The sequence below is a fragment of the Eucalyptus grandis genome, chromosome 6 (genome assembly GCF_016545825.1).
Source record: "Eucalyptus grandis isolate ANBG69807.140 chromosome 6, ASM1654582v1, whole genome shotgun sequence".
Lineage (NCBI taxonomy): Eukaryota > Viridiplantae > Streptophyta > Magnoliopsida > Myrtales > Myrtaceae > Eucalyptus > Eucalyptus grandis.
Window position 1 is genome coordinate 37083507 of NC_052617.1, and position 15229 is coordinate 37098735.

The 15229-nt window shown below is 39.8% G+C and overlaps 2 protein-coding genes across 2 annotated transcripts; both read left to right on the top strand.

Moving 5' to 3' along the window:
- The first annotated feature begins 303 nt into the window (after positions 1-303).
- On the top strand, positions 304-3569 carry LOC104449517 (subtilisin-like protease SBT3.11). Its single transcript, XM_010063697.3, has 3 exons — positions 304-691; positions 966-1063; positions 3277-3569. The coding sequence occupies exons 1-3, from the start codon at positions 474-476 to the stop codon at positions 3348-3350; spliced, it is 390 nt and encodes a 129-aa protein (XP_010061999.1). The 5' UTR covers positions 304-473; the 3' UTR covers positions 3351-3569.
- Positions 3570-5158: 1589 nt separating this feature from the next.
- Positions 5159-12259, top strand: LOC104449518 (calcium-dependent protein kinase 11). The gene is made up of 7 exons (XM_010063698.3): positions 5159-6146; positions 7826-7969; positions 8062-8214; positions 8505-8620; positions 9935-10102; positions 10177-10401; positions 11871-12259. The coding sequence occupies exons 1-7, from the start codon at positions 5561-5563 to the stop codon at positions 12003-12005; spliced, it is 1527 nt and encodes a 508-aa protein (XP_010062000.1). The 5' UTR covers positions 5159-5560; the 3' UTR covers positions 12006-12259.
- The last annotated feature ends 2970 nt before the right edge of the window (positions 12260-15229 follow it).

A 15229-nucleotide genomic window follows, 5' to 3' on the forward strand; every position in this document is an offset into this window, starting at 1 on the left:
GTAAAAGACGTTCGGCCTAGCTCACTTATGTCCGAGCGGCCCATTGCTCTTGCGAGGCCAATCAACTGGTTCACTGAATTGTCAAAGCCCATCCCAAGCCGGCCCTTTCTTCTTATTATTTGTCTAACCCTCTTTCTTTCAAGCCTCTTCTAGATTATTTTATATTCACAAACTCATCAACTTAATTTCAAAGGCCCGGTCGCGAAACAAGAAGGCCCTTTCGACTTAAAAAATTGTATTAAAAAAAAACCCATGCATTACTTTGACGTGTCCTTCACCCGTGCGGCCACGCGTACAGTTCGCCCTCGAAAATGCTCGGACGGCAACGGCACGCGCGCGGGTTCTCTCGGTTTTGGGACAGTCCGATGAATTCGCGATAGCTTCGTCCCTAAGAATTCACGCAGGAAATCGGGACGATCCTGTGTTTCGGTCTCGATATAAAGGGCGACGCGGAAGGAATCGAAGCCCCCAACATGCTGAGAATCATCATCAAGGTCGCGCCGCTCCTCATCCTCTTGCTATCGATCTCGATCTTGTCCTCGTCGCTCGCGGTTTCCATGGCTGATCGGGAGGTGGCCGTCGAAGGCGGGGAGCCGTCCAAGGCGGAGGTCCACATCGTCTACACCGAGAAGCCCGAGGGCGACGAGCCCGAGGCCTTCCACCTCCGCACCCTCGCCACCGTCCTCGGCAGGTCCATCTCTCTCTCTCTCTCTCTCTCTCTCTCTCTGTGAGATCGATTGTGTTTTTGCAAATGACCGAGGTTGAATTTGAGGGAATGATGATGGGTTCGCGCGATTTTGTATCGTATTGTGTTGGATTGGTTGTTTTGCTGTTCCCCCGATTTGGTTCGAGGCACGGAACATCGATTCGGAGCCTAGTTATGATGTTGTTCTTAGGGTTTAGGTTTTTCTCCTAGAATTCGTCTTTCCTTCCTGGGATTAACGTTGGTCTGCATGTGAATTCAGTGAAGAGGCTGCCAAGGAATCGCTTTTGTATGTGTATAAGAACGCCGCCACCGGGTTCTCTGCTAAGCTTACCCCGGAGCAGGTTGCTGAGCTCTCCAGTAAGTTTACTTTACTTTGCCATCGTTTGTCGTCCCCCCCCATCCATTCTCTTAGCTTCTTTTGCATCTTAATTAATTGGATTTGTATATAGTTTATTTGTGGAAGAATGAGCTGCATTGGTCTTTGGCCTCTCTTGAGTCAATGCTTAATTTCTTTTTCTAGTCGTGATCGGCAAGGATATGGAGGAGCTGTAAAAATTTGGGATTGTGGTTTCTTTGGACTTCCTTTGCTTTAGATAAGTTCTGGGATGTAAATGTTGGCATTATCACAATTTGTTCGTCTCTTTTTTTCTAGTTTGTTATTTGGGGAGCAGAATCATTTCTTTTGGGAGTTGTTTGATGCTTTACCTTTGCCGATTTGGTGGAAACTAAGTTCTTGTCATAGCCAAGGTGGCCTAGTGAATTTGTTATTGTCGTAGATGTCATCTTGAGTGACTTGATTACTAATTAGATTGTAATAAGTCACTAAAGGTTCCCTCTTTCTCTTCCCCTTGAGATAATGATGGAGGATAGTGGCCTCACAATGTCAATGCCGTTGTTACATAGTAATTATTTGTGACCATAGACTATTGTGGATGTCAAGATTCCCTAATTGCTGTCGAGGAAGAGAAACATCATATGTCCTCATCACACTGCTCTGCCCATTGATTTTTGCATTGATTATACAATTCAATTTCCCATTGAATTTATCTATATCGTAGTAGTTGCCCATGCATGTCTCAATTGAGTAAGCTTTGAATAATATAAACCTGAACTAGTGAGTTATATCTCTGGTTTTGCGGTGGGTTCCTTTGGTGGAGACCTTGTTCTTAGATGTATCAAATTTTCCATCATGTGAACTTTAGATGTAGATACTGTACCTACTGAACCTGTTGCGTATTGTACTGGCTACATGATTGAAAATGTCATGCAACAGGTAGATGATGTGCCTGAAAGACTTGATTTGATTCATTCCAATGAGAGAATAGATGTTTACCTGGTAGTTCTTATGATTACTGTATCGTTAGAAATCTTTGTGCCATTAATATCCTAATTTGGAATTATGTAACACATGAACCTGCTCTATTTGGCATCCTATTTGTATGCTTTGATTTGGTGCCCTTTGATTAAACAAGATGCTGTAGAATGGCTGCTATTCATTGTTTATGTTGACGACATGAACTTCATTCTGCTGATGTTAGATTGATATTGCTCTAATGGCAGTGTTTAGAACATCATATGTAGATATGTCTTTGCTTGCCCTGTATGAGATGATACCTTTTGATTGATACTATCAGCTGTAGAGTTTGCATTGCGGATTATTTTGGCTTCAGCTGTTAAAAAGCATAATGCTGATTGCAGCCCTTGGTTTTATATGTGGTTTCACTTGTGGAAATTTCAGTTTTGCTTCTCCCAGCAAAAGCTTTGCCCACGACTCTTGTTAGTTCTTGAAGTAGCCTTTTGGAAGCTCTTTCTCCCCCTGCTCTGTCTTGAATAAGAATACTGTTTTTTTGGTCTCAACACCTGAGAAATTCTTATATTTTAATCTTGTATGATTTTTGAGTTGGTAAACTCAGGGTGTTTGCACACCCACTGTAGTAGCCTTCACAAGGAGTCCTGGTAGAAGATGCTTTAAGAGGTAGAACAAAGCATTGATTTGACTTCTGCCTTTCGTTTGAATTTTGTGCTTGAGAAACAGAGCAGCTGGTTTATTAACAATTTAATGAGATGATTTTGGGTATTTGGTGGGATTTTGTTGGTGTAAGTGACTATACAATCTCCCAATTTTGTGCTATAGGAAATAGCGGCTTCATGCATTTAATGAAATTTACAAGGTAAGAAGGTAAGGCAGGATACTTGCTGGAGTCCCTAGTACGATTCTGTTTCTGACAATTGCTGAGGAAATAATGTGTTTGGCAGGTCTAAGGGGGAAAACTTGTTAATGTTACTTTTTAATTTAATATCAATTCTTTGTTTGTGTTGTTGGGTATGTGGTTTCATTTTTATGGTCAAGGCGGTACAGCAAGTCTTGATTAGTGATGTATGACTGCTACCGCCTTGATTAGTGATGTATGACTGCTAAGCTTCTTGCGGTCAATATACAAAGACTGCCCTTCATTTTGTTATTGTTGGACTAGGGTATCAGAACTCCATTTTCCCATCCTTGCTGATGATTACCGTGCTTGTTTTACAAAGCTATGCTTACACTACTATGCTTTCTTTGTGTTCTGCAGACCAGCCAGGTGTTCTTCAGGTGGTTCCAAACATGAAACTCCAGCTGCACTCGGGACCTGGGAGGCTCCACTAGAGCAGAGCGAATGACCTTTCTATATCAAGCCAAACAATGCTAAATTTCCTGGCCGTTCTGTTTTATGTAAATAAGTGTGATACAGGTCATGCTCTATACTACCAATAATCTTTGGACATATTACTTGCTCTCTCTCTCTCTCTCTCTCTCTCTGCGTAGTCTTGTTGTTTATGATGTAATCTGCTTGGTTGGTTCCTTAATTAGATGACTGGTTGCTTTTGTGCTTGGCCTACCGGGTTTTGCTTTGCATCGCAGTTGAAGGGATGACTTTGAGACGATGAGCATGATGCTGTAAACACATGTACTCATGCTCACACTCAGTAATGTCCCACTAAAGCAATTTGAAATTGGTTTAATGGTGTTTGATCACGTGAGGTTAGTCACCTATGAAGTTTTCTGGCACGCTTTGTAGTGCGCACCGGTTCCCTTTTCCATTTTGCCGGGTACAAGATTTCTTTGTTTTCTTCTTTAAAGAATGCTTGTCCAGTACAAAGCGTGTACTCTTCTTTCTTCCCGGTGCCATGTGACCGACTCTGACGAGGAATTTTAGGCGTCGGGTTCCGGATTTCACGATTATTTTAGGTCACGCTTAAAGTGATGATGCCAGCGATGAGATTTACACTAAGCGGTTGTTTTGGAAGAAAAGACTAAAAACAGAGTATCGCATAAACTAAGCTGGTTCTCCTAGATTGAGGACAAAAAAAACAAGGATCTATGCGCATGGGCGATCCAGCCGGTGCACATGCCTTGTCCCTCTGAAGGAATCTGTCAAAACTTTGGTGATACGATTCGAGACAGAGAAACGAAAAATAATGTGCCGTACAGTTGTTGGACAAAGGTGCGGAACTTTTAATAACAGGATGATTTCGAAAGGAGCGCGCCTGACTTTGTCTCCTTAGCTAGGGAGGGTAAATTATTTTTGTCTAATCAAGGATTAGCTGTGTTAAATTAACAGTGAAGGCCGAGTCATGACTGTTTGAATACATTCTCGCCTGCTATGTGGCTGCCTCTAATTTCAGTTCAATAAGGCAAATTCTCATCGGTTCTTTCTTGTGCCTAGAAATGCGATACCATCGGGAATATGGTTGTGGACTACTCACATTAGGTTGATGAGCTTGTCTAAATTAAAAAAGGTCGAATTCATTTGAAGACCTTTATCTTCTCTCACATTTTGGTTATGAAAATTCCTCTTTCTTTGCTTCATTTGCGGTTCGCACGAGCTTTTTCTCTCTTTCTCTCACTCTCCCCTCCCTAAGGAAAATTATGCAAAGGCAAAAGAAGGCACACAAAATCTTCAATCGGTGGTCGCGTGTTCAAAGCTGTTGGCACAATATCCGAAACGAAAAACGTTTGGATTGGTCAAAAACAATTGGAGTCTACACATTTCGGTCATGTCTTTAAGTTGGCCGTCCCCGCCATGCCACCATCTTCTGGAGATGAGCAGATTTTCCAAATTTGCCTCAACATTGACTCCAACAGGAGCCTAAAGCAAGACTTTTTGATGGCAAAGTCAAGCTGGTCATTAATGAGTACGCGCTTTAACGGGACGGGAAGTGGGTGAAGCGAGTGCGTGCTAGATGTCCTTTTTTTCTCGATTCAAATTTTATTCAAGTTTCTCGTTCTCCATATGCCAATTTTCCACCAATATCTACGCTCGAAAGATAACGCGATTTCTTAATTCGATTCCTACCCCGCAAAAGACAAGGAACTATTTAAGCGAACAGCCATTCCTACTGTACACCCTAATAAGGTCAAAAAAGGCTCAAATAATGCTAAAAGGCGAGTTTCCTTTGGGGTCATCTTGGAGGACTTTTTTGCCTCCTGCTCTGCTCTGCTGATATTCACACAAATAAAGAAGAAATCACTTCTTTTTCCTCCCCGAAAATCATAACGTAAAGACGGAGAAATCCTCCACACCCGAATTCTGAACAAAAAGCCGCAGCGGCTGCGAGTGGGGGCGGACGACCTGTCGATCTCGCTATCTAATCTTAATGAGCGAAACAGGGGAGAGAGCTTCAAGAAGAAAAAGCGAACCGGTGAAGACGACGGCAGCCAATCAGGGAGACGGGCGCCCAACGGAAGACTGAGAGAAGTAGCAAAGCGGGATCTTTCCTGATTTGCGATTCGCGTTTTAGAGAGAGAAAGAGGGATCCAGGAGAGAGAGAGAGAGAGAGAAAAAGGGAGGAGCAAAGGTCCGGTCTTTCTTGGCAATGAAGAAGAAGGAAGACCCGCCATCGCAATCGGCGCCGGCGCCGTCGCAATCGGCGCCGGCGCCGACGAAGCCGGCGAGCGCGGTGCTGCCGTACCAGACGCCGCGGCTGAGGGACCACTATTCGCTGGGGAAGAAGCTGGGGCAGGGGCAGTTCGGGACCACGTACCTGTGCACCCACAAGGCCACCCAGAACCTGTACGCCTGCAAGTCGATCCCCAAGCGGAAGCTGCTCTGCCGGGAGGACTACGAGGACGTGTGGAGGGAGATTCAGATCATGCACCACCTCTCCGAGCACCCCAACGTGGTCCAGATCAAGGGCACCTACGAGGACGGCATGTTCGTCCACATCGTCATGGAGCTCTGCGCCGGGGGCGAGCTCTTCGACCGGATCATCCAGAAGGGGCATTTCAGCGAGCGCGAGGCCGCCAAGCTGATCAAGACCATCGTGGGCGTCGTCGAGGCGTGCCACTCGCTCGGGGTCATGCACCGGGACCTCAAGCCCGAGAATTTCTTGTTCGATACGCCCGACGACGATGCCAAGCTCAAGGCCACCGATTTCGGGTTGTCCGTCTTCTATAAGCCAGGTGGGTTAAATGGGGTTGGGGGTTGGGGAGGTTTTTCCTATTTGCTTTCTTAGTGTCGTTTCGATCGAATTGGAAAATGCTGGATTGACTGATTTTGGGTACTTGCTTATCGGCCCATCTCTAATTGTTTCTTTTGATGTTTTTTTTTTTTGGAAAGATTGATCAAGATAGATAAGCACTTCTTGGGCAGATTGCCTTCTTTAACCGGGAATAGTAGTGCTGCTTGTAGGGTCTGTCGTGAAGATTGGGGATACAGTTCTGTCATGGTAAAGATTGATGGATTTGTTCTATGAGAAGGAGTTTGGGTTTTCTTCTGTTGCGTTTGACATTTTCTAAATTTTGGCTATCCTTCCAATGATCAAATCTCCAAAGGGTAGCCTCTTGCTTGATGATGATGATGCTGATAGGAAGATAGGTTGTTTATTTTTGGGGAGAGGAAAGCTTCTGATTTGGTTGTGGAAAGAGAATATGGATGTAGTGTGAGGCTCCGTATTTACCTGATGTCCACTGAATGAATTGACACCATTTTGTACTCTGCTCATCTCGATCTTATAGGATGATATGTGCACTTGCCAACTGTAGAAAGACTGACCACAATGCTGTAGGCATCTATGACTTAATTTATTTTGCATCTGATGGCATCCATATTGAATTTATAAGTTACAATATGCAGTTACAACCTACCATTTGGCGCGCATGAATGTGAAGGCTGGATGCGTGCTCGAAATGGCACATTTAGTTGTATTTATGTGGTACTTTGTGTGTGATTTTGCCCTATAAGAACCTATATTTTGCAGGGAGCTTCACATTGTAGCTGTTATTGATACAAATGGAATCATGTAATTTTTTTAGTCTTTTAGAGTTCACATATATACTCCAAATCGCATATTTTTTCTTGGAGGCTCTTGCATGCTTTTATTGTTTTTTGGAGTCACCATATCCAAGTTCAAAATGACTACATTAATTCTCATGGATCCTGAAACTCTGCGTATGTTCCATAAATGGCACAAGTCCTACATTGGAGATGCTATTAGCTCAAAATGTGCTACTGCCCTGTGCTTAGATATTTGTAACTGTGTCATGCTCTATGATTTTTGCATAATATGCTAGATATGGTTTTGGCTTTTTGAGGGTGAGTTTATGGTGGGAGAAGAAGGCTGAATATATAGCAAAGAGATAAAAGAAGTAGAGGCATTGTAGTTCCCAATTACTTTTTAAACTGTTTATGTGGATCAAATTAGTGAGAGGCCGGATACTGGTTTTGAGTACCATAGTGTACCAATTCTTCTATTATGGTGGAAAGAAGCTGAATACTGGTCCCTTTATCTTTATTTGACTTCTATAACTATCTTGAAATGATGTACCATAAAAATGGCAGCATGAAAGATATGACTAGACATACTGTCTCAGCCAGTGATTGATGCTGTGAAGAAAACTTTATATGATGTCTGTTGTTTTCTCTAAATATTGAGTTATGCTCTTTTTCTTATATGAGTCGTCTTTAATTTTGCTTTTTTAGCATGCCAACCTTCTGATGAGATGTTGAGATCTGCTTAGCCCTTAGCACTTTCTCACATCTCACTAGCGTGTTGATTGGCCTTTTGGCTATACCGTCAAAGAACTATTAGCTTTTCTTAGATATACACACACTCACCAATTGTGGTCTTTTCTCTTTGCAGGAGAAGCTTTTTCTGATGTTGTTGGAAGTCCATATTATGTTGCGCCAGAGGTTCTGCGTAAGCATTATGGACCAGAAGTAGATGTATGGAGTGCTGGTGTAATCCTCTACATTCTACTGAGTGGAGTTCCACCCTTTTGGGCAGGTATAATACAATGCAAAATGTTGTGGATATGCTCCTTCTAATTTCTATTATATCATCTGCTTACTCCACTGTCGAACTTGATACATATGCAGAAACTGAATCTGGGATCTTCAGACAGATATTGCAAGGAAAATTAGATTTTGTCTCTGATCCTTGGCCTAGCATCTCAGACAGTGCAAAGGATCTGATAAAGAAGATGCTTGAAAGAGACCCTAGGAAGAGATTAACCGCCCATGAAGTTCTGTGTAAGTTGTTTCTTTTACATGGAGCCATGGAGTTGTTTCTGCATTGTCCCTTTTTCTTTTGTAAGCCTTCAAGCATTCGGTTCAGTTTGCAAAATCCATGTTCCACTTAAATGGCAATTTGGCTTTTGTTACCTAGTAAATCAATCCCCAGAATTATTGGATCTCTCTCTCTCTCTCTCTCTCCAGGACCTTTATTTTGTTCCTCTAGGCAGAAAGCGTGTTTAATCAATGTCCTCTTTGGTTGCAACTCCTGCTCCATTTGGTAATAACAGCATTATATTTTATGTCAGGTCACCCATGGATTGTTGATGACAGAGTTGCCCCTGACAAACCTCTCGATTCAGCTGTTTTGTCACGTCTGAAGCAGTTCTCAGCCATGAACAAACTTAAAAAGATGGCATTGCGTGTATGTTTTGGATGATAAGTACTCACTCTTCAATATGTTTTGCTATTTAACTTCTATGGAAGTTATGAGTTTCATAAATCAAGTTTAAGTTGCAAACTTTGAATGTTTGGTAGTCTATTGCCATATAATAAGTTAGAGTTTGCGTTCAACTGAAGAAAATGACAATCAAGCCTCTGATACTGATAGAATTCATGACTGATGGTAGTTCTGACAGAATATTGCTTTTAAATTTTATTGCAATTTTCAGATTTATCCTATTTCTCCTCTCATAGAATTCAATCTCCCTAGTGATGTTTTCTGAGCTTAACCTTTGGCAACTGCAAGATATCTGACTCTACCTAATCTGCAACTCTTTCTACTTCTGAGTTGGCCTTGCTTTTGTGTTTCGACCCTTGCAATATGTGTTTTCATTATGATTGGTTTTGAGGAAAAGTTTATCTATGTTCAATGTAAGGTAAGATGATAGAAGAGAAGCTAGTTGAGATGGTCTGGGCATGCGAAATGGCACCTATTAAATACTATAATGTACATTCAACATTACACCAAAAAACATATGTATATTAACAGGATAGGAAAGCTTGAAAGGACGTGGCTGACAAGATTTTGAATTCTTGGACTTTTATAGACCACATGAAATAGAGTGAAGTAAACAGGGGGATCCACATGGCTGATTTCAATAAGCGCAAGGAGATTCAGTGGTGCTGGCTGTCATTTTTGTTGTTGAATTGCAACTGTTTAGTTTTAACATTTTAGTCTATCGAATCTTATGGTATATCAAATTGCTTTGGTATTTCCCTGCACGGTAATATCTACTCTAACAAATGGTGTATTTTGTTAATAGCAGAAAGTGCGTCATTCTTGATGTAGATGTGCAGAGAATGCTTTAAACTCACATCCAGTCGACTACTACTGGAATATGATAACTGATAGCGATTTATGAAAAAATCTACTGTCTATTGCTACTGTTTGTGGTATTCTTTCAGCAGTCTTAGTGAATTATCTAATGTACTGGGAGGATGGACATTTTATCCCCTTTGACATTTCTCTCGAATATTTTCCATATACAAGAAAGTGCCATCATCTGCTGTCAGTAGATGAGATTTTCTCGTCATCATCTGACGTTCCACAGGTGAATAATATCCACTTTCTTGGGAAGTGATGAAGTAATCAAAACTTCATATGGTTTTGATCTCTCATGATAGAAGTCATGTCTTGACATCTCTTGTTCTGTATCATTTCAATTTTTGGGTATTATTACCGTGATTGGAGTTATTGTTGCATACCGATATTTGTCCTATTGACTCCTCTTTACAGGTAATAGCAGAAAGACTTTCGGAGGAAGAAATTGGGGGCTTGAAAGAGCTCTTTAAAATGATAGATACAGACAGCAGTGGCAGCATAACATTCGAGGAACTAAAGGACGGGTTGAAGAGAGTAGGCTCTAATCTTATGGAGTCTGAGATCAGGGATCTTATGGATGCGGTAAGCCAGTTGGCAGTTATGGTTGGTTACCTCAAATATGATTTGATTAAGACACATTGCTTGCTGATTGGCAGGCTGATATTGACAACAGCGGAACAATAGACTATGGCGAATTTCTCGCTGCCACATTGCATCTAAATAAGATGGAGAGAGAGGAGAATCTTGTAGCAGCTTTTTCTTACTTTGACAAAGATGGTAGTGGTTATATCACCACTGATGAGCTTCAGCAAGCTTGTAAAGAATTTGGTCTTGGCGACGTTCATCTTGATGAGATAATCAAAGAAATTGACCAAGACAATGTAAGTATCTCCAGTTACTCATGATTCTATTTTCAAGCTTTACCTTTCCCTGATAGGTAGTATAGTCATTCTCTTCCAGATTTGTCTGCTTGTTTTAATTACTATTGAAAAGGCACCAAATGTCTGCTGCAAACCCACATTCAAGAATTTTTGCGATATTTCTCTTTGATATGAAGCCTGCACTGGTGTCAATCATGATACTGGAAAAATCATTCCATCTCTAGTGAAGAAAAGGTGAGGCCTATGTTATACAAGCTCTCCTTTGTTTCTTCCTGAAAACAAACCAAATATTTGATGGACTCACTGTAAGCAGAAGCTCTGGATCACTTAATAAAATGTTGAACTTACGATTTATCAATTTGTTCTGTTGAAATGATCTCCAAAAGATTCTGGTTTGATTTTTACTATAATATGGAGAAGAAAGAGATCATTTGAGGTGACCTTGTATACAGACCTTCCAGGAGAGGAAGGCACTGTGTTCCGCTTGATATGCTAGATTGCTATGGTGATAGTGTTTCACTCGGACCCTTTTTTATTGCCTTAAATCCAATGATCCATCTTGGTTGGCTTCTTACTAAATATTCAGTATCACCACATATAAATATAAGGGGAGAGTGGTGGACCTTTTATTAAGAAATCCCTCTTACCCCTCACACCCCAACCCAAGAAAAAAATTCCAAAACTCAAATAATAGATTTTCCCTCAAGGTTACGATGAAGTAATCATTAGGGCGCAACTTTATTAATCAATGTTATCCATAAATATCAGAGAAGCATCATTAGCAATTTCAATCTTGAATGAAACTGACTTGCACATGATGGAAAAGCTTACACTTCATTAGTTACATAATGGTCACCTCATGCATCTTTAAGGCAGATTGACAGCAACTCCATCTACCTTTTGAGGCCAGTGATGGGGATTCAATCTTCAGGCCATAAAGACGGGTACCATTCACATCAAATGATGTTTCTAGATGGGAGTTTGTATTGAGCAGTTGTTAAGTAATTTATGACTTCAAGAATAAATGATCTTAAGGACAGGGAATAGGGATGAGAATGTTTTATTGCTTTTGTGGTGGAAATCTTAACTGTGGGTAGGGATCCAATGTAGCAGTGTGAGGGAAATGTACCTTAAGAAGGAAACTTTAACCTGAGCGGTGCATAATTGAACTTTTATGTGATTGGTGTGTACCTTTTCCTGTAGTTAAAAATCTTCTCAGGGGAGCATTTATGTTGATTATGCCATATCGTATGACTGATCTTTCTTTTAAACTCTATGTACCTTTCCTTTGTTTGGAGATTTGATGCGTTGCTAATGGCTCTTTTTGTTAGTTTCCTTTCATTTTCATGACTTAATAGGCTTTTGATGCTTGACTATCCAAGGCATATTGTGACCGTACCCTATGCTAGCTTCTATGGTGATTTTCCTGGACTTGCCTCAACTGATCTCCACACAATGGTGTTTGGCAGGATGGCAGAATAGATTATGGGGAGTTCGCTGCTATGATGAGACAGGGCGATAGTGGAATGGGCAGGAGCAAAACCATGAGAGGCAACTTGAACTTCAATCTTGCAGATGCTTTTGGAGTAAAGGACTCGGCATAAGGCACTGACATAACCATCTATTATATAGTCGAGGATGATGTGATGTTAGGACGTACCGGTCATGATCAAGCTTTCTCAGAAGGTGGATGGTTTCTGAAATTTTGTTGAGAATCGCTTATGACGTCCCCCAACAAGTGATGAAGAGTTTCTATGCTCTTTCATGAATTGTAACATTGGCTAAAACAGATCTCTTGTATCTTTTCCCCCTTTAAAAAAAATTGTCAATTTTGAAATGCGAAGCATTATCCATGCCATTCTCCTTTTTACAAGAAAATGCCTTCATTTTGCCGTTCTGCATCCTAAAAGTGGCTATATATTACAATGGGACGTCATTGCCTTCTATCTATAATACTTTTCAATGATTTGGGTCCCTTCGCCTAATTGTGTTGTCAGTTCTTCTCAATGAATGAACCGATTGCTTCCCCTCTATGAAGTGGGAAAATAGACGAAATCAAGCGTCAGGGTCTCATCAAAACAGAGGAACATTCCCATCATTTGCGATCTTAGAGGGGGAAACAAAAGTCAGTTTACACATTAGCAGATTTGCCGGTTTGTGATCGCCAGCATTTTGGAGCTGTGGAAGCGGTGCTCTCCATCTTGTGAAGTTTCTGTTGAAGAAAAATGACGGAGTCTAGTCAGGCGTGAAATCTTGCATCTTTATCATCTCGCAATTTCAGTTCGCTTGGGTCTTTTATAGCAACTGAGTTCTGCTATTTAGCCTGGCTTTCCATTCTCTCAATCTGGGATTTTGTATGGTCAAGTTCATTTGAGGAGTTGTTGCACAACGCAGCCTATTCTCGTGTACTTTGTCCGTCACTGTTTAGGATAAAGGCACGAGAATATCTCTTGCATCATAATCATAATTAGTTTTGTATGGTTTTTTTTTCTTTTGGTAAAGTAATTAGTTTTGTATGTTCATGTCTCCTGTATCTAGTTTTCTTTTATATAAAAACCATCATCAAATGTGCATGTGTGAATAGGACCTGCTTAGCTTTGCTGCACAAGGAAACATCATGAAGCATGAAGTCTACTGATTTTCGAAGGGAGAATTCCAAAATTCCCTATGAAGTGAAGCCCGTATATCGAAAATTTCTCACATTCCGAAATATTCCTAAACTTGATCAACTCAATAACTTCTTGAAGTGATGCCAATATCTCGAAGTTTCTGCTCATTCTTAATTATTTGAATTTTATCATTTTAACCCAATAAGATTTGTTTGGTAACATGCCAAACAGTATTTGGTTCTATTCTTTTATTTATAAAAAGAAAAAGAAAAAAAAAGAACAACATCAAGAATAAATTTCTAATAGAATCAAGAAGTATTTATAAAAAGAAAAATTACTTCTTTATTCTTGGAAACAACTCCAAAATCAAACTCAAATCTTTTTCTCTTTTTCTCTTCCTTTTCTTCTTCCCCTAGCTAGTTATTGGCTACAACGATGACTAGTGATTGGTTAGATGAGGTTCGATGACCTCGCCGGACCCTCGCCTTGGCCTGATAGGGCTAACCTCGGTAGCTCTTGTCTGGTTGGTCACCAACTATCTATGACTCTTGCTATGACCAACTATAGGAAGAAGAAGAGAAGGAAAAAGAAAAAAGAAAAGAGAGAAAAAAAAGTAATAAATTACTAAAAAATTAAAAGAAATTCTAAGTCTTTAAAAAATTTGAGGAACATACCAAATACATTTTTATTTTAGAAATATAAATTTTAGACAGTTATCAAACGTTTTCAAATATTTAGAAATTTGTGCAGAGAACAAAATTAGAAAAAAATTATTTCTAAGTAAAAATTGTTTCGAAAATAAAATGGTTCTAAACTCTTCGCCTCTCCAACTTTTAATCGTGGAAAAGAATGATCTTGTGCTTGCGTGGACATTTCGCATCTTTCCCAGGAGCATATTGGTCCAAAAACCACCTTTCACCCTAGAACTCTAAATTGAAATCTTGTCAAGAAGTTATTGTATTGATAGTATATGGTACACACTCAACTTCATTAAATGACAGGCAAGTTTGGTGCATTTTAAATCAACAATGTGGGGTGCGTTACCATTGGATTGTACAATTGATATGCTAATATCTAGTAGATTATAAGTAGACAGTAAAGCAAATGAATTCTATTGAATACCTAATAATGGTTTCTCATGGCTTTTAAAATACGTTAATTATAATCCACCTATTACAATTGTGCCAATTTAATCTTAAACTATTTTTTTTGTCAATTTAATTTTAAATCTTTTGTATCCGTGCCTTTTCATTCCACCCGCCCAATTTTGGATGGTTGGCGCCAATGTTGATTTTTTAAATAATATGTTGATATTTTTTTTTTTTTTTTCTTTTCTTTAATATCTTTCCCCTCCTCATGGAGCTCAACAAAAGCAAAAGAAAAGAAGGAAAATAGAATAGAATAAATAAATAAATAAAAATTCAAAAGAATTATTCACGTCAATATCAGCAGTATCATGTAGGATTGTTGACGTATATGTTAACGATTTCTGGACAAAATTGATTACATTGACTAAATTGGCAAAACGTCAAAAATGTTTAGAATTAAATTATCCAAATTAAAAGGTAATTAAGCACAAATGCAACAATCTTAAGACTTATTTTGACAATTTCCCCAACATTAATTGAGACTTGAATTTAGGTGCGTAGGGGATTATGTTTTATTTTCTAATTATCCCATAGTTATTTGGAATATTGACATTGATGCAAAGGTTTTCCAACTCGATCGAATGGTCCAAGGAGAGAACATCAACACCAAGCGATCTCTCGTCTCGTCTTGCAAACACCGCGTTAGCTCCCATGGTAAAAGCGGCCTATATGGACATTTTGCCCGTTCGAGGGCTAGAGACGTCGCCAACCGCGGCCATTTTCCCAATGCTACCAAATCCGCGGTAAGAAAATATTCTATAGAAAATTTATTATATTTCCAATAACCTCTCAAACTCAAAATATGTAGAAGTCAACTCAAACTTGGATTAAAAAAAAAAATCCAATGGCTATTGTGGGTTGCAGTGGCTGTTGTGCAAGTTATATGGCAGATTGACATGGAAGTTGATGTCATCTTAGAGATACGAACAATGTTGAAACCGATATCGATTGGAGCACATTAGGGTTTATTGATAAAAAAAAATAATGAGAAGTGGATGTACACTTTTCGGTATATTTCGATATATATTTATACACGAGCTTATTTATAGGTTTTATTATATGACTACTTAA